At 52.4% G+C, this 25,749-nt stretch overlaps 1 protein-coding gene across 9 annotated transcripts in view; it reads left to right on the top strand.

The window, feature by feature from the left end:
* LOC147097543 (EVI5-like protein) overlaps positions 1-25,749 on the top strand; it is a 330,047-nt gene that overhangs the window by 77,564 nt on the left and 226,734 nt on the right. For all 9 annotated transcript variants that reach the window (XM_085971478.1, XM_085971482.1, XM_085971475.1 and 6 more), the window contains exons 2-3: positions 20,543-20,714; positions 24,827-25,016. In XM_085971478.1, coding sequence (XP_085827604.1) covers positions 20,587-20,714; positions 24,827-25,016 — 318 coding nt within the window. In that variant the 5' untranslated portion in view covers positions 20,543-20,586. The remainder of the gene's footprint in view (positions 1-20,542; positions 20,715-24,826; positions 25,017-25,749) is intronic.

Below are 25,749 nucleotides of genomic sequence, written 5' to 3'. Positions count from 1 at the left end.
CTGGTTAAAATGGTGCCACAGTTTCTTTCTTTCCTTGTGTGTATTACTAGTCATCAGCCCAGTTGGTTTATAAGAAAATGCAGCCTGATTAATGGAGTTTTGTTGTTTTATTGAATTATACCTTGGGTACAGTCACAGTGGGGCAGTTCTGTCAATAACAGTGCAGCATATATACTCGTGCCATGGAATCTGGTGACATGGGAAGCCACTTTGAACATAAGCTGACAGCGTGTGGTTGGGCGGTGGGGGAAGGATTGGCTGAGTGTGTGGGGGGGGGGCGCGGAGAGAGCGGGGGGGGGGAGTTGCCGAGTGTTTTGGGGGGGGGGGCGAGCGCGGGTGAGGAGGGGGGAATTAGTCGAGCGTGGGGGGGGGGAATTAGTCGAGCGTGGGGGGAGGAGGGGGGCATTAGTCGAGCGCGGGGGAGGAGGGGGGCATTAGTCGAGCGCGGGGGAGGAGGGGGGGAATTAGTCGAGCGCGGGGGAGGAGGGGGGGAATTAGTCGAGCGCGGGGGAGGAGTGGGGAATTAGTCGAGCGCGGGGGGAGGAGGGGGGCATTAGTCGAGCGCGGGGGGAGGAGGGGGGGCATTAGTCGAGCGCGGGGGGAGGAGGGGGGCATTAGTCGAGCGCGGGGGGAGGAGGGGGGCATTAGTCGAGCGCAGGGGGAGGTGGGGGGCATTAGTCGAGCGCAGGGGGGAGGGGGGTAATTAGTCGAGCGCGGGGGGGAGGGGGGGAATTAGTCGAGCGCGGGGGGGAGGGGGGGGATTAGTCGAGCGCGGGGGGGGAATTAATCGAGCGCGGGGGGGGGAATTAGTCGAGCGCGGGGGAGGAGGGGGGAATTAGTCGAGCGCGGGGGGGGAGGGGGGAATTAGTCGAGCGCGGGGGGGGAGGGGGGCATTAGTCGAGCGCGGGGGGAGGGGGGAATTAGTCGAGCGCGGGGGAGGAGGGGGGGAATTAGTCGAGCGCGGGGGAGGAGGGGGGGAATTAGTCGAGCGCGGGGGGGGAGGGGGGAATTAGTCGAGCGCGGGGGGGGGAGGGGGGGAATTAGTCGAGCGCGGGGGAGGAGGGGGGAATTAGTCGAGCGCGGGGGAGGAGGGGGGGAATTAGTCGAGCGCTGGGGGGGGAGGGGGGAATTAGTCGAGCGCGAGGGGGGGGAGAATTAGTCGAGCGCGGGGGGGGGAGGGGGGAATTAGTCGAGCGCGAGGGGGGGGGAGAATTAGTCGAGCGCGGGGGGGGAGGGGGGAATTAGTCGAGCGCGAGGGGGGGAGGGGGGAATTAGTCGAGCGCAGAGAGGGGGGGAGAATTAGTCGAGCGCGGGGGGGGAGGGGGGAATTAGTCGAGCGCGAGGGGGGGGGAGAATTAGTCGAGCGCGGGGGGGGAGGGGGGAATTAGTCGAGCGCGAGGGGGGGGGAGAATTAGTCGAGCGTGGGGGGGGTTCATGAAACGTGTGAATTGTGAAGGTCTTTAAATTGACTCTCGAACCTTGTGGTGCTGATTGGACAGCTCCTTGCAATTTTCACTCTTAGGTTTGTGTGGCTTGACGTTGGTTGGACCTTACCAAACCATCCGAGAAAACTTGATTTCATTTGAAAGTTGAAAATCCGGAAATTGAAATGGACTCACAGTTTTAGCAACTGTTTTCTTTGAGACCAGCATTACATGAGCATTTAAAAAAAAAAAAATGTTTTATTCATTTATGGGATCAGGGCGTAGCTGGCAAGGCCAGCATTTATTGCCCGTCCCTAGTTGCCTTTGAGAAGGTGGTGGTGAGCCGCCTTGAACCGCTGCAGTCCGTGTGGTGAAGGTGCCCCCACAGTGCTGTTAGGGAGGGAGTTCCAGGATTTTGACCCCAGCGACGATGAAGGATCGGCGATAAATTTCCAAGTCAGGATGGTGTGTGACTTGGAGGGGAACTTGGAGGTGGTGGTGTTCCCATGCGCCTGCTGCCCTTGACCACCTAGGTGGAAGAGGTTGCGGGTTTGGGAGGTGCTGCCGAAGAAGCCTTGGCGAGTTGCTGCAGTGCATCTTGTAGATGGTACACACTGCAGCCACGGTACGTCGGTGGTGGAGGGAGAGAATGTTTAAGGTGGTGGGTGGGGTGCTCATCAAGCGGGCTGCTTTATCCTCAATGGTGTCGAGCTTCTTGAGTGTTGTTGGAGCTGCACTCATCCAGGCAAGTGGAGAGTATTCCATCACACTCCTGAATTGTGCCTTGTAGATGGTGGAAAGGCTTTGGGGAGTCAGGAGGTGAGACACTCACCGCTGTATACCTAGCCTCTGACTTGGGAATGTTGGTGGAGATGCCGGCTTTCATGCAGTTGCACAATCGTACATTCAGCTCATTGAAGTTCAGCTGGATGAATGCAAGTGAAAGCACGGACTTCAGTAACTTGATGGCAGCAACTGCTGCCAGCGAAGTTGAAGTGTTTTGCGCATGCGCAGTGGAAGTGTTTTTTTTTGGTCATTTGCTTCACGACGCCTGGGCTCTGAGGGGAAAAAAGCTGGGAATGGTGTGGGCCTTCGGGACTGTAGGAAAAAAGCCGGGAAGGGAGTGGCCTATGTTGGGGGGGTGGGGGAGCGGACTCTGGTTGGGGGGGGGGAAGCTGGGAAGGGAGCGGTCTCTCTGGGGTGGGGGGGGGGGAAGCTGGGAAGGGAGCGGTCTCTCTTGGGGGGGCTGGGGGGGGAAGCTGGGAAGGGAGTGGTCTCGCTGGGGGGGAGCTGAGCTGGGGGGGAGTGGTCTCTCGGGGTGGGGGGGGGGGAGCTGGGAAGGGAGCGGTGTCTCTGGGGGGGGAGAGCTGGGAAGGGAGCGGTCTCTTTTGGGGGGGGAAGCTGGGAAGGGAGCGGTCTCTCTTTGGGGGGGGGAGCTGGGAAGTGAGCGGTCTCTCTGGGGGGTGGGGGGGAGAGCTGGGAAGGGAGCGGTCTCTTTTGGGGGGGGGGAGCTGGGAAGGGAGCGGTGTCTCTGGGGGGGGGGGAGCTGGGAAGGGAGCGGTCTCTTTTGGGGGGGGAAGCTGGGAAGGGAGCGGTGTCTCTTGGGGGGGGGGGGAGAGCTGGGAAGGGAGCGGTCTCTTTTGGGGGGGGAAGCTGGGAAGGGAGCGGTGTCTCTTGGGGGGGGGGGGGGAGAGCTGGGAAGGGAGCGGTCTCTCTTTGGGGGGGGGAGCTGGGAAGGGAGCGGTCTCTCTTTTGGGGGGGGGAGCTGGGAAGGGAGCGATGTCTCTCGGGGGGGGGGAGCTGGGAAGTGAGCGGTCTCTTTGGGTGGGGGGGGGAGCTGGGAAGGGAGCGGTGTCTCTCGGGGGGGAGCTGGGAAGTGAGCGGTCTCTCTTTGGGTGGGGGGGGGAGCTGGGAAGGGAGCGGTCTCTCTGGGGGGTGGGGGGGGAGAGCTGGGAAGGGAGCGGTCTCTTTTGGCGGGGGGGGGAGAGCTGGGAAGGGAGCGGTGTCTCTGGGGGGGTGGGGGAGAGCTGGGAAGGGAGCGGTCTCTCTTGGCGGGGGGGGGGGGAGAGCTGGGAAGGGAGCGGTCTCTCTTGGCGGGGGCGGGGGGGGGAAGAGCTGGGAAGGGAGCGGTCTCTCTTGGCGGGGGCGGGGGGGGGGAGAGCTGGGAAGGGAGCGGTCTCTCTTGGCGGGGGGGGGGGAGAGCTGGGAAGGGAGCGGTCTCTCTTGGCGGGGGGGGGGGGAGAGCTGGGAAGGGAGCGGTCTCTCTTGGCGGGGGCGGGGGGGGGAAGAGCTGGGAAGGGAGCGGTCTCTCTTGGCGGGGGCGGGGGGGGGGGAAGAGCTGGGAAGGGAGCGGTCTCTCTTGGCGGGGGGGGGGGGGGGAAGAGCTGGGAAGGGAGCGGTCTCTGTCAGTTGGGCGGAAAAAGCTGAAACATCAATATCAGCTTCCAGATGAATGTGTTGTACGCTTCTCAGCTTGCTGTCGTTGGCAGCAGTCACTCCGTAAATGAATCTATTTCTGGGAGGGGGGTGGAGGAATATATGGGCAGATTGGCCCTGGCGTTGGATCTGCCACTCAGTGGGCCCAGCTTACTCTGCTGTGATTCTGAACATGTCGTTCGACTGTCCGTATAGTGGCAAATGATTGGATAGTTGCTTCACTTGCCATTACAATCAGGCTGCTGTAAGAATCTCTCAAAACTGGAATGTTGAGTTCAAAGACCAACACCGAACAGGGTCCGAGTTGGCTGCAACGTGTAATGAATGCTGGTGGGAAGTTACTGAGTCTATAAATACTTGTATTCACAAAGCCTGGAGCACTGATGAGCAACTCCAGTAAAGTCTGTGCATTATTGGATTTATTTGAACTTGGCGAGTGTGACGCTGTCTCTCAGCGGGTCCTCTACGTGTGTGTGATTACAGTCAGAATCCCATAATCATCACTGCCCCAAATACCCAAACATTTGGAACACATTCAAATTCACATAAGCTCACAGGCAGTAAAGTAACTCAGTAGTATAAAGCACTTAATCTAGTTACATCTAGTGATCCACTTTTATTTCTCGACTGGCTTTCTGTTTTCTGTAGGGTTGTGTGTAATTTCAGGAACTTTATTTATCCAAGTGTCCATCAAGCTTTGGGAATAGAGAGAGAAGGAGATGGACAGGGCATTTTTTTTTTGAAGATTAAGGAGGTGAGGGATAAGAAAAAAAACTCTTCAGCCCTTTTGAAACCCATTCTGTCGAATGTTGACTCTCATCATAACATCTAATTGTATTTTGAATAACCTCAATGTATTTGCCTGTTACCGTGGTAGGTTATTCCAAACATTTTATTCTTTAAGTTCTGGAGAGGGTGCAGCAAAGGACAACTGAATTGGTAGCCTGGATCTGAGTAATGAGGGGTGGCTGCAGAAGCTGGGAATGTTTGCACTGAAGAGAAGGCTCGGGAGTGATCTTATGGAAATATTCAGGATCCTAAACAGCATAGCCAAGTTGAATAGCAGTTTATTTAATATGGTCACAGATTCTACAACATGTGAACATAGCTTGGTACTTACCAAAGGGAGGGTGAAAAGACAGTTTTGATTTAACTTTATGGAGAATGTGAGAATGGGCTGCCAAAGAAGGTTGTGGGGGCAGATTTGTGTCAACAAATTTGAGCGTGTTGGACAAGTGCCTGGAGAAACGTTTGACAGAGGGGTGTGACTGATATCCTGGGACCTGACATTTCCTAGACACGGGGACCGGTCAATGAACTGCAGTGTGGTTTTTGGTCCTGCACGTTCCTATGTTCTCTAGTTCTACTTCTCAGCTTACTCTGAAGTGATCTGCGTTTATTTTATTTGTGCAGTTTTTAGTTTTTATAGATTTCAGTGAAGGGTCGCGCCTCTCCCCTCCTCTTCTCTTCTCTCCCCCCTCCTCTCTTCTCCCCCCCTCCATCTCTCCTCTCCCCCACTCCTCTCTCCTCTCCCCCCCTCCTCTCTCCTCTCCCCCCCCTCTCTCTTCCTCACCCCCCCCTCACTCTCCTCTCCCCCCCCTCCTCTCTCCTCTCCCCCCCCTCCTCTCTCCTCTCCCCCCTCCTCTCTTCTCTCCCCCCCTCCTCTCTTCTCTCCCCCCCTCCTCTCTTCTCACCCCCCCTCCTCTCTTCTCTCCCCCCCCTCTCTTCTCTCCCCCCCTCCTCTCTTCTCTCCCCCCCCTCCTCTCTTCTCTCCCCCCCTCCTCTCTTCTCTCCCCCCCTCCTCTCTTCTCTCCCCCCCTCCTCTCTTCTCTCCCCCCTCCTCTCTTCTCTCCCCCCTCCTCTCTTCTCTCCCCCCCTCCTCTCATCTCTCCCCCCCTCCTCTCTTCTCTCCCCCCCTCCTCTCTTCTCTCCCCCCCTCCTCTCTTCTCTCCCCCCTCTCTTCTCTCCCCCCTCCTCTCTCTCTCCCCCCCTCCTCTCTTCTCTCCCCCCCTCCTCTCTCTCTCCCCCCTCCTCTCTTCTCTCCCCCCTCCTCCTTCTCTCCCCCCTCCTCTCTTCTCTCCCCCCTCCTCTCTTCTCTCCCCCCCCCTCCTCTCTTCTCTCTCCCCCCTCCTCCCTTTCTCTACCCCCCGCCCCTCTCCTCTCCCCCCGCCCCTCTCCTCTCCCCCCCCGCCCCTCTCCTCTCCCCCCCCGCCTCTCTCCTCTCCCCCCCCCCCCCCCCCCCCCCCCCCCCCCCCCGCCTGCATTCCTTCCAGCGCTTAAACGTATCCAATCTTTTCTTGTAGCTCATCCCATTGCACTTCAGGATTTGTCGTCTTCTTTTATATGTTGTTTCTAGTCTCTCTCTTAACTGAGTGGTCTGGTGACCAAGAGGCACAGCCCTATGTGTGGTCTGCTCGGTGCACTGTTAAAGCATTGGCCTAAGTCCCACATCTATTTATAGATGGATAGATAGATATAGAATCACAGAAGGAGGCCATTCGGCCCATCGAGTCTGTGCCGGCTCTTTCGAAGAACAATCCAGTTTGTCCCACTCTCCCGCTCTTTCCCCATATCCCTGCAATTTTTTCTCCATGTATTTATCCAGATCCCTTTGGAAGGCTGCTATTGAATCTATATCCGCCACTTTATCAGGCATATTGATATTGATCTGCTGCATTTGTCTGGACATTGAAAGTGATGTGTCTATTACTTCAAGGTATATCTGCGCTAATCCAGTCTCATAACCATATTTTTTACTTGTCTATTGTACGTTTATCAATATTCACCATCTCCACAATGCCACACTGCTTGTCTGACATCAATATTGGATGAGCAGAAACTTTCTCCAACTGAATATTGGGAAGACTGAAGCCATTGTCTTCAGTCCCCACCACAAACTCCATTCCCTAGCCACCGAGTCCATCCCTCTCCCTGGCCACTGTCTGAAGCCATTGTCTTCGGTCCCTGCCACAAACTCCATTCCCTAGCCACCGAGTCCATCCCTCTCCCTGGCAACGGTCTGAGGCAGAACCAGACTGTTCGCAACCTTGATGTCCTATTTGACTCTGAGATGAACTTTCTACCACATATCCGCGCCATCACTAAGACCGCCTGTTTCCACCTCAGTAACATCGCCCGTCTCCGCCCCTGCCTCAGCTCATCCGCTGCTGAAACCCTCATCCATGCCTTTGTTACCTCTAGACTGGACTATTCCAACACACTCCTGGCCGGCCTCCCATTTTCTACCCTACATAAACTTGAGGTCATCCAAAACTCGGCTGCCCGTGTCCTAACTCGCAGCAAGTCCTGTTCACCCATCACCCCTGTGCTTGCTGACCTACATTGGCTCCCGGTTAAGCAACACCTCGATTTCAAAATTCTCATCCTTGTTTTCAAATCCCTCCATGGCCTCGCCCCTTTCTATCTCTGTAATCTCCTCCAGCCCTACAACCCCCTACGATCTCTGCGCTCCTCCAGTGTTGGCCTCTTGAGCATCCCTGATTTTAATTGCTCCACCATTGGTGGCCGTGCCTTCAGCTGCTGAGGCCCTAAGCTCTGGAATTCCCTCCCTAAACACCTCCGCCTCGCTAGCGCTCTCTCCTTTAACACGCTCCTTAAAACCCCTCTCATCTGGCCTAATATCTCGTGGCTCTGTCAAATGTTGTTTTTCTCACTCCTGTGAAGCGCCTTGGAACGTTTTACTACGCTAAAGGAGCTGTAGAAATACAAGTTGTTGCCACGTGTCTGCCCAGTTGCATAACTGATCTCACTCTTTTGTTGTATCTATCTTTCATCTACTACCCCTCTATCTAAATTGCTTTATTCTTTATAATTTTGGCGGCAACTGCAAATTCTGAGCAGCTTCCTGTTTGTTTTGGTATCTAGGTCAGTTCTATAGATTAGAAACAATCGTGATTCAACCACAGAGCCCTGTGGGACTCCCCTCTCTTCATTTCCCCCCCCAGTCTGACCTTTTACCTTGTAAATGCTCTGTTCCCGATTTCAGATTGATTCACATCCAGCTGCAGAGGTTGGGGAAATTAGTCAGGCAGGATGTTCCCTTTCCAAGTCCCCGCTGGCTGCTTGTTGCTGTAACTAGTATTTCCCCGGCCTGTCCCTTCGAATAAATGACATCATTTTACCTGTTACTGATCTGCTAATTGACCTGGCTCAATGTTGCCGCTCTTTTTAAATATGGGTGTTGCTTTTGCCTGTTTTCGACCCTGTCGACCTCGCCAAAGCTAATTGAATCTCCCATCACAGTCGCCAGTTTCCTCCCTGGTCTCCTTCAGCACCCTATGGCATGTACCGTTCACCCTGTGATATCTATCTGTATCGATTGATCCTCCAAATTTACCCTGTCTTGGAAATCCTTTCGGATGCTCGGTACACTACAGAAATCAGTTTGCAAGTTGCTTTTATCCTTTACAGTTGATACCTGTAAGAAATGTCCATGCAACATGTCCAATATTTTGCTGTCTTTAACGACACTATTCTGATCACTCTTGCAGATCCTCCTGACTCTGCCACCTGACATTTTTTAAACTGACAATGTTTATTCCTTTAAGTGGTGACTCTCTGATGTATTGGTCCCTGAATGCTCAGCTTGACATTTTGCTGTGATAGTGAGCAAACACTTAATGTCGAGGAATTTGATAATTACAATGTTTATATGATCATAGGAAAGGATTAGGTTACTCAGCCCCTCGAGCCATTCAATTAGATCATGGCTGATCTGTACCTCAACTGACCGGACTAGAACAGTAAAATCCTTTCCAAGCTCTCTCGCATTGGTGACCAAGTTCACACTTCATGTGCATATTGTGCTGACTCCACGCCATCGCTATCCGGCTAGGCTACCAAGTTTCAGTGCAGGTGTGACGTCATCCATTGTATGTAAATGACAGGGCTGTTGTCTTCTGATCCTTTTACATATCTCTACAGGATGCCGGATTCCCCTGTAACTGCTAGCTGTGTTTTCAGGGCCTGTATCAATAATGATGTTTGTTTTCTGCCATGTGACATAACATATATCTTCAAACTGTATCAGAAAACCGCATTAGCTGAAACGCACTGTTCTAATCATTGGTCCAGCCCAACTGACGAAAGCAGTTTCAATTTTGGGGTCTGAATTACACTCCAGGGGATTGTTTAAAATGTGTTCATTCTTGGGGTATGGACATCGCTAGCAAGGCCAGCACTTATTGCCTGCCCCGAACTTACCATGCGAAGGTGGTGGTGAGCCACCTTGAATTCAGAGATTCCCATTCTCAACTTTGAAACGCTGGCATGCAACTAGGACAAGGATGCAGGTGAAGATGGCAAGAGGCATTGTACACGCTGGTAGGTAGCAGAGAATAATTGCTGCTGCTCTCCTCACATGTACTGTACACACTTGTCACAGCCAGTGTCCATTTTCCCCATTTGCATGAGTTTTACTTGATATACTTGGTTTTATGTTGAATGGAATATTCAAACTGACTTCCATTATAGTTCTTTCCATGGCACCCCCTCTGCAATCAAAGAGAAAAATGTCCCAGAGCTCGTCATGTTTGAGTGATCACAAAACCCATGCTATTGTTACAGATTTTTTTTCTCTTCCTTCCTGGGTTGTGGGCGTCGCTGGCAAGGCCAGCATTTATTGCCCATCCCTTGAGAAGGTGGTGGTGAGCTGCCTTTTGAGCCGCTGCAGCCCGTGTGATGAAGGTGCTATTAGGGAGGAAGTTCCAGGATTTTGACCCATTGACGGTGAAGGATTGGCGATATATTTCCAAGTCAGGATGGTGTGTGACTTGGAGGGGGACTTGGAGGTGGTGGTGTTCCCATGCGCCTGCTGATCTTGTCCTTCTAGGTGGTAGAGGTTGCGGGTTTGGGAGGTGCTGTCGAAGAAGCCTTGGTGAGTTGCTGCAGTGCATCTTGTAGATGATACACACTGCAGCCATGAAATGCAGAATGATACCTGGCATAATGTTTACTCTGTCTCGGTGCTTCTCACATTGTGGTGTGCGTCACGTACCCTTTTGTGTTTCGGTGTCAGCCGCGGCTCAGTGGTTGCACTCTCGGTAACATGTCCGAAGGTTGTGGATTCAAGCCCAACTCCAGACTTGAGCACGCAATCCAGGCCGACACTCCAGTGCAGCACTGAGGGAGTGCTGCACTGTTGGATGAGCCGTTAAACTGGTCAAATGGAAACAAAAGATCCAATGGCACTATTTGCAGACGAGCAGAGGCGTTCTCCCTGGTGTCCTGGCCAACATTTATCTTTCAACCAACATCGCTAAAACAGATCGTCTGGTTATTATTACTATTTGTGGAATCTTGCTTGGTGCAGATTGGCTGCCATGTTTGCTTACATTGCAACAATGACCACTTCGTATAAACTAATGAGCACACATGCATTATAAACATGGAGATTTGTCAAATTACTGAACAGTGAAGCACTAGGTGTTACACCGACCTGACTCTCTGGCAGAGAAGTAAACCGTGTATGTGGTGGGGAGAAGTGAAGATCATCATGGTGTTAATGATCACATGAATTAAAGAACTTGTACTGGGTGGATCTGCTTTCTCCTTTTAATTGGGTCATATGCTTTCCTCGCGGTGTAAAATCGATAGCGAGCTTGGTATTTCCCAGATAAAACTGTTTTGCTTCGAGCCATAGTCCTCGCAGTTGTGATCAAATCCACTCTGCTGTTTCCGATGTTTCAGTGCATCTACAGTGAGTGTATAGATTTGCTTTTACCTGGGAAATGTTTTTAATTCTTGTTTTAAACCAGTCGAGGGGTTTAAATATTGATGGAACTGAGCTTTGTTCTTGTTTTTTAAATGTTATCCGATCTCCTCACTGAGCTTTGAATGCTTTAAATGTCTGTCTCGTTGGATGGTGGGCCACAGAATCTTCATTGGGTTTCTGTAGTGTCCACAAAGACATCAAGCGATGCCCCTCGGCGACATCACCCAAAGACACGACGGCTTCCACATGTATGCTGAGGAGATCCAGCTCTACCTCACTGCCACCTCTCTCAATCCCTCGACTGTCTGAATTGTCACGCTGTTTGTCCAACATCCAGTACTGGAGGAGCAGAAATTTCCTCCCAACTAAATATTGGGAAGGCCGAAGCTATTGTCTTCGGTCCCTGCCACAAACTCCGTTCCCTAGACACCGGCACCATCACTCTCCCTGGCCACTGTCTGAGGCCGCAGCCCAGGATGGGTGGGGCTGTAGTTACGTGGAGTGTTCACTTTCTGAGGCTTAAAGGACTTGGCTTTCAGACCTCTAGCTGAATTACTAAGATGCTCGACTGTACGATTACTTTATTGGTCCCAAACTAATGGCTGTAGTTTGCATTGTGCTGCTTTCTGTAAGGTGTGTTCTTCATGTATATATGCACTCCTGGTTTTTAGATATTTATGTCATTATCACACTGTGATGGGTACTGTGTTTACAGCTTAGGAACCGTAGAACGTGTGCAGATGGCAGTGAAACAGTATTCAGCCTGGCTGGGGAACTCTTCATAAAATTATTTTATAAAATTGAAAGTGAAGCAGGACCACCTTGTGAGGGAGGAGAGTCGGATCTGAAAGCTGACATTTAAACTTAAAGTATTCTTGGACTCCATTTTGGAGCTGAGTTTAATTGAGCTCTGCGAACATTGTTTGCTTAAATTGTAATGGAAATTTTCAATCAAGATGTGGGATATCGAGCAAATGCTGAGCACCTTGAAAGGGGAAGATCACAGAAATCACAGAAACCCCACAGTGCAGATAGAGGCCATTTCGGCCCATCGAGCCTGCACCGACACATATCCCACCCGATCCCCGTAACCCCTACACCAACACATATCCCACCCTATCCCTGTAACCCCATGTATTTAATCCCCCTAACACTAAGGGTCAATTTATCATAGCCAATCAACCTAACCCGCACATCTTTGGACTGTGGGAGGAAACCGGAGCACCCGGAGAAAACCCACGCAAACACGGGGAGAATGTGCAAACTCCACACAGACAGTCACCCGAGGCCGGATTCGAACCCGGGTCTCTGGCGCTGTGAGGCAACAGTGCTAACCACTATGCCACCGTGCTGGGCTGAGAGCGACGCTGTCACTCCGTCTGGTGCGAATGGCATTTTTATGTTTCCATAGTTCTGTAATATGATTTTGAGATGCTTGTATTTCATCCTGGACTTTTGGTACCAGAGAGAGTGTATACTGTATTGTCAGCAGAATGCTTAACCCCCTTTCCTTGTCAAAACACTACAGTATTGAGTGAAGAACCTTGCAACAAAAAAAAAAAATCCCTCAAATTCTTAAGTTTGACAGGAAGAGCTGTCAAACCTATAATTACTATAAGCCCCAAAACATCACTAAAACCTCAAATAAATGTTTTAAAAATCAAATTTTTAAAATAAACCATAAATTACATGAAATAGCTATTTTAAACAATAATTTAAATTTTTGAAAAAATTAATTACATTTTCTAACGGGGCTAAAAATAAACTTACCTTTAAAGTATTTAAAAATAATAAACCTGTGGAAAAATGTGTTAATTTTAATTAATTCACCACTTACCTTGTAAAAAGCAAGCCTTGTGACTGTCTAACTTCTGGAGACTTACCTTCCCGGAGAAAACCTGTAAAATAAAACCGTAAGTTCGATGTGCACGCGCTGCCTCTCCTGCGCATGTATTCCAACCCCTTCGTTCAGGGGAACGGAAGTGCCGATTTCCCGCGCATGCGCAGTGCATGCAGGAAACCGGCACTTCCATTGGGCTTACGAGTGAGTACCCCATGCGTACTCACCGGCGGAGACCCGAATTTCTGGGCCAATGTGTAGAGCGAGGGAGCCCAGAACTGAAGGCATGGATCCCTGGCCTTACCGACTGCTGCCTTTGTTAATCCTTGTTGATGGGACACAGCACAATTGTCTGCCAGATGTTATCAGCCTTCACCGGATAGGTCACTGTGTCCAAAAGGAGATCACTGTGCTGATGATTATGGAAGGAGTTGTAGACAGAATTCTCTTTTTGTGGTGGAAGTCACACAGTGACTGTTTATTTCGTTCCTCTCCTTCCTCTCTCTGTTCGTGAATTAAAGACTTTCTTTGCAGGATGAGAGCTGCTGGCCATCATTTTCCTGCATTAATCATCCTTTGGTCAGGCACAGCATGAGTGGGGAGTAAAGCTTCCTTTCACTGTCTTAACTCTGACAAGCAAGGAATGGGGGGGGGGGGGGCTGTGTACCCCTCTGTCCTACCCCTGTCGGGGAAGGGGGGGGGTCTACCCCTCTGTCCTACCCCTGTCGGGGGAGGGGGGTGTACCTAGGGTTGCAAAGGGGTGGAAAGTTTCCGGAAATTTCCCACGGAAGTTTAGTTTGGGAATTTTGCCCAAAAAAGCACATGCTAGCATAATATTGTTTTTTTTGTATTTCTTCCTTGTTTTTCCACAGGTCCTCTCTTAATAATTAATTATTAAGGAATTTCTTAATCAATATATGTTTATCTTCTTACTTGGCTTGTTTTAATTACAAGTTTTGTGTGTGACTGTGAACAAATGTGTCCTGATTGAGTGGATGAGCGATTAGCTCCCTCTATTTGTAACACTTGCATATCAAATTGTGATTGGCCTGCAGGCATCTGTAAGACTGCTATAGTTCTTTTAAGATCCAGGTTAGAGGTCCTGAGGGAAGTCATTTTGTTTTCTGCTGATGTTGTGATGATGCAGTAAGTAAATCAGACTTTATACCAAATAAACCAGTTACTTGTTGAACTCTGTTGTCCTTCAATTTAAAATATACAAAATAATACACTATTGGTGATGTAGCGTCGTGTGTGTACAGGTCATGCTTCCATCACATGGAGCATCAGCAAAAATGTACTCACCCTGTTGCAATCGTGCTGATCGACCGCAGTTCGACACAGAGATGAATGCCCTTTATTTCTCTGCATAGAACAATGCCACGTTTACCGTCTGATGTGTGGAAGCATTTTACCCCAGGCATTAAAGATGGAAAGACTGTGTACATGTGCAAACACTGTAGAAAGCCATATGTAAAGAATGCCACAAAGATGCAGCAGCATTTATCCAAATGCAACAACTTCACTCAAAGCTCACAGCAGTCAGCCCAGAGTTCCTCTGCTTCCATTCAAGAAGATGATGGTTCTCATTCAACATCAGGCTCCTTATCATCAGCAACTCCTGGCCCACTTGGAAGGTTCTTTGATACAATGGATAACCATAGCCAGAAGAATGCAGATGAGTGCCTTGCTCGAGCTGTATATGCAACAGGCTCACCCCTCATGCTCACAGCCAATGTGTACTGGAAGAGATTTTTCAATGTTATTCACCCTGCATACTGTCCTCCCACCAGACATGCTTTGTCTACTTATTTGCTGGAGGCTGAGTATAACAGAGTCCAAGGAAAGCTCAAAGAAATGATAGTGATGGCAGACTGTGTTGCAGTTATCTCAGATGGGTGGTCAAATGTACGAGGGGAGGGCATCATAAACTACATCGTCTCCACTCCTCTCCCAGTGTTCTTCAAGAGCACAGACACGAAGGACAACAGACACACAGGCACATACATTGCTGATGAGCTGAAAGCGGTCATCAACGATCTTGGATCACAAAAGGTCTTTGCAGTAGTTACTGACAATGCTGCGAATATGAAGGCTGCTTGGGCTCAAGTGGAGGGGGCCTTCTCTCATATTACGTCTATTGGGTGCGCAGCTCATGGGCTTAACCTGCTCCTCAAGGACATCATGGGTTTGAGAACCATGGAAGCACTGTACAAGAGAGCCAAGCAAGTTGTTAAGTATGTCAGGGGAAAACAGGTAGTTGCAGCAACCTACAACTCCAAGCAAATGACAAAGAACAAGAACACCACACTGAAGCTGCCCAACAACACTAGATGGGGTGGTGTTGTCATAATGTACAACAGCCTTCTGGAGGGTAAGGAGTCGCTGCAAGAAATGGCAATATCCCAGTCTGGGGATATGGAAACCACCATCAAGAAAATACTGCTGGATGATGTGTTTTGGGAGAGAGTGGTTAGCAGCCTTAAACTACTCTCACCAGTAGCATCTGCAATTGCTCAGATTGAAGGAGATGACGCTGTCTTGTCAGATGTTCTCAGGCTTTTCAGCATTGCCCTACCCACATCCCTGCTGCTCAAAGCAGAGGAGAAGGCAATTGTTCAATTCATACAGACGCGTCAAGAATTTTGTGTCAAGCCGATTCATGCTGCAGCATACATGCTGGACCCAAAGCATGTTGGGAGACCAATACTTTCTGGAGAACAGATCAACAGCGCTTAGTGTGATTTCTATCCTCTCACACCATCTCAATCTGGATGTGGGCAAAGTTCTGGGAAGTCTGGCAAAGTTCTCTACCAAGCAAGGTCTTTGGAATGGGGATGGGATATGGGAATCATGCAAGCATATCAGTGCACATACCTGGTGGAAGGGACTTTGTGCATCTGAGGCCCTGTCACCTATTGCATCGGTGATACTCCAAATCCCACCTTCATCAGCGGCCTCTGAACGAAACTGGTCACTTTTTGGGAATACGCATACAAAGGTGCGCAACAGGCTGACTAACAAGAGAGTGGAGAAACTGGTGGCTATCCGGGCGAACCTACAACTTACTGAGCCAGATACAGAAGTGTCCACCACACAGCTAGACAGTGACACAGAGGAGGAAATGGACACGTCAGAGTCAGAGAATCAGGAGGAGCAATGAGGAGTAGAAGACTCAGAAGACTCATGAGTAGAAGACTCAAAGGGACAAAATAAGGACAAATTACAGGCTAAATAAGCTGACGCTCTTTATTTTATTTTAGATGGGTCTTTTTTGTGGGGGTTCAATAAAGTTCAAAATTATAACCTAAATAAAGTTTTGAAAGCCTGTTTTTATTTGTATGGAACAGTATGTCTATTTTGACGACAAAGATAATATAAGGGTCAGAGACAAAAGCCATCAGTGTGCAAAAAAACTCAAAATTCCCATGGAAAGTTTCCTCTTTTAAAAATTCCCAGAATTTTGCAACCCTAGGTGTACCCCTCTGTCCTACCCCTGTCGGAGGATGTTTTTGGGGGGTGGGGTGTTGTGTACCCCTGTTGGGGGATGTTTTTGGGGGGTGGGGGATGTTGTGTACCCCTGTCGGGGGATGTTTTTGGGGGGTGGGGTGTTGTGTACCCCTGTTGGGGGATGTTTTTGGGGGGTGGGGGATGTTGTGTACCCCTGTCGGGGGATGTTTTGGGCGGTGGGGTGTTGTGTACCCCTCTGTCCTACCCCTGTTGGGGGATGTTTTTGGGGGGTGGGGGATGTTGTGTACCCCTGTCGGGGGATGTTTTGGGCGGTGGGGTGTTGTGTACCCCTCTGTCCTACCCCTGTCGGGGGATGTTTTTGGGGGGGTGGGGTGTTGTGTACCCCTGTCCGGGGGATGTTGTGTACCCCTGTCGGGGGATGTTTTGGGGGGGGGGGGGATGTTGTGTACCCCTCTGTCCTACCCCTGCTGGGTTTGAGCCAATGAAACCGTTCCACTGCACTGAATCCTGGAGCTGGATCCAGTTTACTAGCTGCACCTCTTTCTGTGCAGTGAAGCGTATTGTTTGAAAGCAACTCAAAAGACGCACTGTTCGAGACTTCACTCTAATATTAATACGATGTGCTGCTAAAGAACATTGTATACAAAGTGAGTTAAACCAAATACACAACAGAGGCAGGGGGGAGCTAAACCCAGCCTTGCACCTCATGCTGACCTCTGTTAACTGGAAGTCTTGTGCATTGTCCAGGCTTTGGACTGTGTGCTGCAGCATGTACCTATGACCAATGCAATCATCCGTGTGGTCATGCGTTCAATGTACAAAGTACAGCTTTCTGATCTGACTTTTCTTTCGCGAAAATGAAGTGTGAACATTTCATTTGTTTGAAGCACTGCCTCGGGAACAACTTGCAGTCTTCAGTAGCTCTCCTCCCATGTGTAGCATTTCACATCCTATTAGAAATGGATTTGGGTGTATTGTCTGTGGTCTGAATTTCTCTGAGCTGTGCAGTTAGTTGTAGATGGTTCTGTTTCTCATCATCTACTTGGCCTTAATACCCTTCTCTTAAGCAGCCCCACAAGAATGACCATCTGCTTTTGTTGTGCCTGTTTGTCCTTTCTCCGTCCTCCTGAATCCCAGGTCCGGTGCAGTTGTCTGCCATTGGTCAAGGACGGGCTTGCTTCAACACTATTGATCCAGCTACTAGAATATGAACATAGGAACATTCACCCCTCGAGCTGGTTCCACCATTCCATTAGATCATGGCTGTTCTGTACCTCCACTCCATTTACCCGCCTCTGATCCATATCTCTTGATACCCTTACCCAACACAAACCTATCCATCTCGCTCCTCAACGCTTCAATTGACCCCAGCATCCACAGCCTTTTGGGGAGAGTTTTCCAGATTTCCACCACCCTTTGTGGGGGGGGGGGGGGGGAAGTGCTTCCCGATTTCACTCCTGAACGGCCCAGCTATAATTTTAATATTGTGCCCCCTTGTTCTGGGCTCCTCCACCAGAAAAAATAATTTCGCTCTCCTACCCTATCATTTTAAACACCTCGATTAGATCGCCCCTCAACCTTTCTAAATTTGAGGGAATACAAACCACATTTATGCAACTTGTCCTCATAATTTAACCCATTAAGCCCCGGTATCATTCTGCTGAATCTGTTACTCCCTTCCAAGGCCAGTATATCCTTCCTGAGGTGTGGGGCCAAAAACGGAATGCAGTGTCCAGATGGGATCTAATAAGGCACTGTCCAGCTGAAGCATCCACACCTTTGTATTCCAACCCTCGAGATGTAGGCCAATATTCCATTAGCCATTTTGATTACTTTTTGTTCCTATGCACTAGCTTTTAGTGACTTGTGTTCACAGACACCAAAGTCCCTTTGCTCCTCCGCAGTTCCTAGTCTCTCGACATTAAGGAAACATTCCAATTTATCTTTCTCTGATCCAAAGTGGATGACCTACTGCCTATGGGAATGGGCTCCTCTAATCATCCATGTTACAGAACAATTACTACCTGCTCCCAGTAGTAAAGTCCTCTTTGATGGTGTGGCTGTGGTCAGGAGCTCTCGCTGTGTGGAACTGTAGCCAGAAGCCCACCGCGGTGGCTTGCTACATTGCACTCTGCTCCGCCGCCTCAGCATTCGATTCACAACGTAACCATTTAAGGCCATTTTCAAAACTTGCTGTTGGCAGTTGGCTGCCTCATTCCTTCCGTGTGCAGTCAGGGCTGGAAATATGACCAGGTGGAATCAGGGCAAAAAAAAGTTTGAACTGGAAGTAACAAAAATACATAGTTAAGATACTGTGTACCCAGTTTGTACAGATAGACAGGATCACATCAATATTGCATTGTCCCAGAAGGCAAGGGCAGTGGAAGTGCTGAGAAATGTCAGCACTTTATTCTATAAAAAGTTGCAAGCTCAAGTGCATTAATACTTAAAGTAGGTTCACTTTGCACTTGTTAGGGAAGACTTAAAATAGTTCAGCCCCACGTGATGCAGGGTGATGGATCGTTTGAGGCTTGCAGGTGAAACCTGAAGAATGGCACTGAATTCCTTGGCCTCTCTTACTTCTTGTACATAATTTCCTTTAACTACGTTTGTATAGCGTTTGCATGTACGGGGCGTTGGCCTTTTAAGAACGCGACCTAACGCGATGACGTCACGTCGCACATCACGTGACCGCCCTAAGCGCGGACAAACGCGATGTCATGTCGCACATCACGTGACCGCCCTAAGCGCGGACAAACGCGATGACGTCACGTCGCACATCACGTGACTGCCCTAAGCGCGGGCAAACGCGATGACGTCACGTCGCACATCACGTAGCACGGGCAAACGCGATGACGTCACGACGCGATCCTCGGGACTGCCCAGGCAGTCCTCGTGGCGTCCCCGTTCGGGAAAGACCTGTTCCACGGCTCTCCTGCATTGATCTCCGTTGTTTGCTGTATTTCATCTAATCCAACATTAAAGTCCTGTTTGTTCTTCAGAGTCAAGCTCCGTTATTTGTTAGGAATACGACAATTCCTACAGTGTACTGTTTTGGTTTTAAGAGAGCAACTCTCCAATTTTAATGAGGGTTTCAATAGAGAAGCATCCCCTTGCTGCGACCCCGCTACACTTTTATCTGTGTCTACCCAGCGTTCATTTCATGGTCTAGTTGCCTGTATTTGTGATGTGTGACTGCATCTGCTTTTCACAAAATGGCTGGTGGAGGACTTCTTGTCTTCCGTCAGTACTTGGGCTTTATGATTCTCAGCCCGTGGCGATATGTGAGCGACAATCGCGAAACGGTGAGGTGGATATTGGTTCAGTAACTGCAGTGCTCCTGTAGATTTTTCTTTTGTTTTCAACTGAATGAAGTCCCGCCTCAGTAAGAGCAGCTTACCGGTCTTTAAAGACCAGCGTAGGTGTGTGTGTTTTAACACCGACGATATGATCATGTCCGAAAGCTTGGTTGGTCTCTAAGTGACCAAAAATTAACCATCGTCAAACTTGCACATCCACACGTGCTGGCAGCCAGCAGTAATAGTGACTGTGTACAGTCCCAATGTGGGTGAATCTATTTTCCTTATCCAGAGTTGCATGAGGCAGAAGTTGCATGTTTTAAATATTGGCCGTGGCTCAGCGATAGCACTCTTGCCTGTAAGTCAGAAGATTTCAAACCCTGCTCTAGGATTAGAGCACGTAATCCAGGCTGGCACTCGCAGTGTCGTACAGTACTGAGGGAGTGCTGCACTGTCAGAGATGCCGTCTTTCAGATGAAATGTTAAACTGAGGCTCTTTGCCCCCTCAGATGGTCATAAAAGATCCCATGGCACTATTTGAAGAAGAGCAGGTGAGTCCAGGGCCAATATTTATCCCTCTACCAACAAAAAAACAGATGATCTGATCATTAACTAATTGCTGTTTGTAAGACCTTGCTCCTCTTCTTAGGCAGTCCCTCAGAACCGAGGATTTCTTGCTTCCACATTAAAAATGAGTTCTCAGGTGACTGATGAGTCCAATGCGTCTGTCACAGGTGGGGCAGACGGTGGTTGAAGGGGCGGGTGGGTGGGGTGCTTGGGTTGACGTGCGCTCCTTCCGCTGTTTGCGCTTGGCTTCTGCTAGCTCCCGGCGAAGAGAATCGAGGTTTCTCCTCCACTTTGTGCGGCCTTGGGCCAGGGATTCCCAGGTGTTGGTGGGGATGTTGCCTCAAGGAGGCTTTGAGGGTGTCATGAGGCGTTTCCTCTGCCCACCTGGGGCTCTCTTGCCGTGCCGGAGCTCCGAGTAGAGCACTTGTTTTGGGAGTCTCGTATCGGGCATGCAGACGATGTGACCCGTCCATCGGAGCTTGCTGTGTGCAAATTGGCTGCCGCATTTTGCTGCATTACAACATTGACTACATTTCACAAGTACTTCAATGGCTGTAACACACTGGGTTGTTCTGAGGTTGTGAAAGGCACTATATAAATGCAGGTCCTTATGTGCTTGTCTGGTCTATTTGAGTAAAGAAATCTATGTTAACTCGAGTAATTTTGGGGTGGAGAGCATCTCTTTTGGTTTGGTGTAAACTGGCTGATCCTAGTATGTCCAGTTCATTAACTGATTGTGAATATTGAGCGCTCTACTCTCCTTCTCTCCTAGATAATATAAATCTTGCTGCTCTACAGTGCTTTACCTTCTGATGGATGAAGACCCTAACACTACAAAGCCTTGTTCCCATGGCGAGTCCTGCAGTCAGCCCCGATTCTTCCTCTTCTGATAACCTCAGCCCAGATGAGCTGGAACTTCTGGCCAAGTTAGAGGAGCAAAACAGGTGAGCGTTCTATGTAATAGAAGACAAGGTGGTGCCATTGTAGCATGGGCCCTTCCACCGCTGGATTCTACCCAGGGCTGTCTTTCCTGAATTGGAGCTAAGCTGGGCTCACTAGCTGGCTGGGTCTGTAGCTTGAGTCTTCATTTCTACTGTAGAGCTGTTTTTGATTGGAAAGCATGGAATAAAAAGGCACTTTGCTCAAGTAAAGGGTTATATCTGGGGATTCTTTCCATGCCATGGTTGGTGTTTTGCTATCCCTTGTGGTAGCCCTACTAGCTCGAGTGCTGAAAGGAGATTTTCTTCCTCGGAGTGAAATGTAAACTAAGATTGCAGTATTTTCCTATTCGGAAGAGTTTTTGGTGCATCTCCTTGATGCTTTATTCTCCCAGCGAAGGTGACTGTCAATGGTAAGCTGCAGTAACGGCCCCTGTTCTTTGCGTCATGCTGTCCCAGCGAGGGGAGCCTGTTCTGTGATTCATGTAGTAGTTCACTGAGGAGCATTCATTATATTCTGTGAACCAAATACAATTTGAAGCTTTCCAAAAGTTGCTTTGGAGTAAGCAGACGGGACTAAGGGAGGGAGCACCAGAGGGGGGTGGTGGTGAGGGAGGGAGCATCAGAGGGGGGGGGGGGGTGAGGGAGGGAGCATCAGAGGGGGGGGTGAGGGAGGGAGCATCAGAGGGGGGGGGTGAGGGAGGGAGCATCAGAGGGGGGGGGGGTGAGGGAGGGAGGGAGGGAGCACCAGAGTGGGGGGGAGGGAGCACCAGAGGGGGGGGGGGGGGTGAGGGAGGGAGCACCAGAGGGGGGGGGGGGGGTGAGGGAGGGAGCACCAGAGGGGGGGGGGGGGGGTGAGGGAGGGAGCACCAGAGGGGGGGGGGGGTGAGGGAGGGAGCACCAGAGGGGGGGGGGGTGAGGGAGGGAGCACCAGAGGGGGGGGGGGGGATGAGGGAGGGAGCACCAGAGGGGGGGGGGGGGTGAGGGAGGGAGCACCAGAGGGGGGGGGGGGGTGAGGGAGGGAGCACCAGAGGGGGGGGGGGGGGGTGAGGGAGGGAGCACCAGAGGGGGGGGGGGGGTGAGGGAGGGAGCATCAGATGGGGGGGTGAGGGAGGGAGCATCAGAGGGGGGGGGTGAGGGAGGGAGCATCAGAGGGGGGGGGGGTGAGGGAGGGAGGGAGCACCAGAGTGGGGGGGGAGGGAGCACCAGAGGGGGGGGGGGGTGAGGGAGGGAGCACCAGAGGGGGGGGGGGTGAGGGAGGGAGCACCAGAGGGGGGGGGGGTGAGGGAGGGAGCACCAGAAGGGGGGGGGGGGTGAGGGAGGGAGCACCAGAGGGGGGGGGGGGTGAGGGAGGGAGCACCAGAGGGGGGGGGGTGAGGGAGGGAGCACCAGAGGGGGGGGGGGGGATGAGGGAGGGAGCACCAGAGGGGGGGGGGGGGTGAGGGAGGGAGCACCAGAGGGGGGGGGGGGTGAGGGAGGGAGCACCAGAGGGGGGAGGGGGTGAGGGAGGGAGCACCAGAGGGGGGGGGGGGTGAGGGAGGGAGCACCAGAGGGGGGGGGGGGGTGAGGGAGGGAGCACCAGAGGGGGGGGGGGTGAGGGGGGGCGCACCAGAGTGGGGGGGGGAGGTGGTGAGGGAGGGAGCACCAGAGTGGGGGGGAGGGAGCACCAGAGGGGGGGGGTGGTGAGGGAGGGAGCACCAGAGGGGGGGGGAGGAAGCACCAGAGGGGGGGGGTGAGGGAGGGAGCACCAGAGGGGGGGGGCGGGGAGGGAGGGAGCACCAGGGGGGGGGGGGGTGAGGGAGGGAGCACCAGAGGGGGGGGGGGGGTGAGGGAGGGAGCACCAGAGGGGGGGGGGGGGTGAGGGAGGGAGCACCAGAGGGGGGGGGGGGGTGAGGGAGGGAGCACCAGAGGGGGGGGGGGTGAGGGAGGGAGCACCAGAGGTGGGGGGGGGGGAGGGAGGGAGCACCAGAGTGGGGGGGAGTTGGTGAGGGGGGGCGCACCAGAGTGGGGGGGGGGAGGTGGTGAGGGAGGGAGCACCAGAGTGGGGGGGAGGGAGCACCAGAGGGGGGGGGTGGTGAGGGAGGGAGCACCAGAGGGGGGGGGGGGGTGAGGGAGGGAGCACCAGAGGGGGGGGGGGGGGTGAGGGACGGAGCACCAGAGGGGGGGGGGTGAGGGAGGGAGCACCAGAGGTGGGGGGGGGGGGAGGGAGGGAGCACCAGAGGTGGGGGGGGGGGAGGGAGGGAGCACCAGAGGTGGGGGGGGGGGAGGGAGGGAGCACCAGAGTGGGGGGGAGTTGGTGAGGGGGGGCGCACCAGAGTGGGGGGGGGAGGTGGTGAGGGAGGGAGCACCAGAGTGGGGGGGAGGGAGCACCAGAGGGGGGGGGTGGTGAGGGAGGGAGCACCAGAGGGGGGGGGCGGGGAGGGAGGGAGCACCAGAGGGGGGGGGGGGTGAGGGAGGGAGCACCAGGGGGGGGGTGGGTGAGGGAGGGAGCACCAGGGGGGGGGGTGAGGGAGGGAGCACCAGGGGGGGGGTGGGGGGTGAGGGAGGGAGCACCAGGGGGGGGTGGGGGGTGAGAGAGGGAGCACCAGGGGGGGGGGGGTGAGGGAGGGAGCACCAGAGGGGGGGTGGGGGGTGAGAGAGGGAGCACCAGGGGGGGGTGGGTGAGGGAGGGAGCACCAGGGGGGGGGGGGGTGAGGGAGGGAGCACCAGAGGGGGGGTGGGGGGTGAGAGAGGGAGCACCAGGGGGGGGGGGGTGAGAGAGGGAGCACCAGGGGGGGGGGGGTGAGGGAGGGAGCACCAGAGGGGGGGTGGGGGGTGAGAGAGGGAGCACCAGGGGGGGGGGGGGTGAGAGAGGGAGCACCAGAGGGGGGGTGGGGGGTGAGAGAGGGAGCACCAGGGGGGGGGGGGTGAGAGAGGGAGCACCAGGGGGGGGGGGTGAGGGAGGGAGCACCAGAGGGGGGGTGGGGGGTGAGAGAGGGAGCACCAGGGGGGGGGGGGTGAGGGAGGGAGCACCAGAGGGGGGGTGGGGGGTGAGAGGGAGCACCAGGGGGGGGGGGTGAGGGAGGGAGCACCAGAGGGGGGGGGGTGAGGGAGGGAGCACCAGAGGGGGGGGGGGGGTGAGAGAGGGAGCACCAGGGGGGGGGGGGGTGAGGGAGGGAGCACCAGAGGGGGGGTGAGAGAGGGAGCACCAGAGGGGGGGGGGGGAGGGAGGGAGCACCAGAGGGGGGGGGGGGGGAGGGAGGGAGCACCAGAGGGGGGGGGGGGGTGAGAAGGCAAGTTTGAGGTGAATTGAAATTTGGCTGCACTAGAGAAGACAACGGGTGCTGATGAATGGAGCTGTTGACGTGGCAAGGGTGCCACAGCGATCAGCGTGCTGGTTCAAACTTGGAGAGAGGTGCACAGACATTGTGATCTACCTATTTTACGCAGATGGTGGTGAATGAATGGAATGGACGACCGAGGGAGGCAGATACTGCAGGAATTTGGGTAGATATTGAGGGGTAGCGGGCACTGGGAGGTATTATTGGGGACGGTACTAATGGCGTGCGGCCATTCCTGTCCCTGCCTGTAAATGAAACGCTGTAGTGCCCATCGTCTCCCACTAGAGAGCACGTGAATGGTTTCGCTGACTGGGACCTCTAGTGACAGACACCAGTACTGCTTCAGTGTAAAATGTACCTGGGCGCTTCGATTCGGACCCATTATCGGTGAGCCAGTGTGTTGACTTATTTCTGTACTCCAGGCCTGCTGATACGGAGCTAAAAATTTTGGGAGCATCTCTGGTGGACCAGGAAGGTAGAAATGGGCTCGGCTGAAGCTGTGCAAGTCTTCAGAGACTTTTTGGGATGTGTTAGTGGGCATGCAGGCGGGATGTGAGCCACAGGTCATTCACTATTATTGGTGCCCACTATTGTGCTTTTCTTAAGCTTTTATGTTGACCACCAATTGCTGTTGTTAATGTGAAGCAACATTCTCATTGAAGGATTGAACATTGTGTGACTGCTGTGCCAGTTTGTATAATGAGGTAAATTACTGACGCATTGTGTGTTTTATAAAGCAGTAATATCCCATCGCAAGTCCAGAATCCAACTGTAAATGTCTCTCTAACTTTTTGTTAGGTTGCTGGAGGCTGACAGCAAGTCGTTGCGGTCTGTAAATGGATCGCGGCGGAACAGCGGCTCCTCGCTCGTATCGAGCTCCTCGGCTTCGAGCAACTTGAGCCACTTGGAGGAAGACACATGGATCCTGTGGGGCCGGCTGATCAACGAATGGGAGGAAGTGCGCAAAAAGAAAGAGAAGCTGCTGAGGGTGAGGGGAATGGGGCGAGGCGAGGCTCATTGTTTTGTTAGTACTGTTGATCAGTGACGGGTTGCGGTTCCTGTTAACCAGTCTGTTGCTCGACCTGCTGTGCAGTTTATCATTTCCAAGATAATCTGCTCCCAAATCTTGCTGGTGCCAATCTGGTCCGAGGCCTGGCAGTTTTACGAGAGCAGAAAAGGATATACCTGTCCTCTTCAGCATGACGATCCATAAGTGAGCCTGACAATGATTGATTTTTAAAGTTCCTCTTGCTATGCAGAAGGGCTTGACCCCTGCTCAGCCCCAACTCCCAATCGCATAGCGGAGATGAGCACCTCGGGCAATTGGAAGAAATTGCAGACTTCAATCCACTTCATATCCTTATCTTAAATGTTTAGAGTTGAAAGACTGTTCATAGAACCATAGAATAGTACAGCACAGTCGGAGGCCATTCGGCCCATCACGTCTGCACCGGCTCTTTCGAAGAACAATCCAGTCAGTCCCACTCTCCCGCTCTTTCCCCATATCCCTGCAGATTTTTCCCCTTCAAGTATTATCCAATTCCCTTTTGAAGGCTGCTATTGAATCTGAATCTGCCCTATCAGGCAGCGCATTCCAAACCCTAACCACTCGTTCCATAAAAAGTTTTTCCTCGTGTCACCTCTGGTTCTTTTGCCAATCACCTTCAATCTGTGCCCTCTGGTTATCGACCCTTCAGCCATTGGAAACAGTTTCTCTTTAT

The sequence above is a fragment of the Somniosus microcephalus genome, chromosome 31 (genome assembly GCF_052327205.1).
Source record: "Somniosus microcephalus isolate GS21.2 chromosome 31, FLI_Smic_1.0, whole genome shotgun sequence".
NCBI lineage: Eukaryota > Metazoa > Chordata > Chondrichthyes > Squaliformes > Somniosidae > Somniosus > Somniosus microcephalus.
This window is presented reverse-complemented; position numbering and strand designations above follow the sequence as displayed.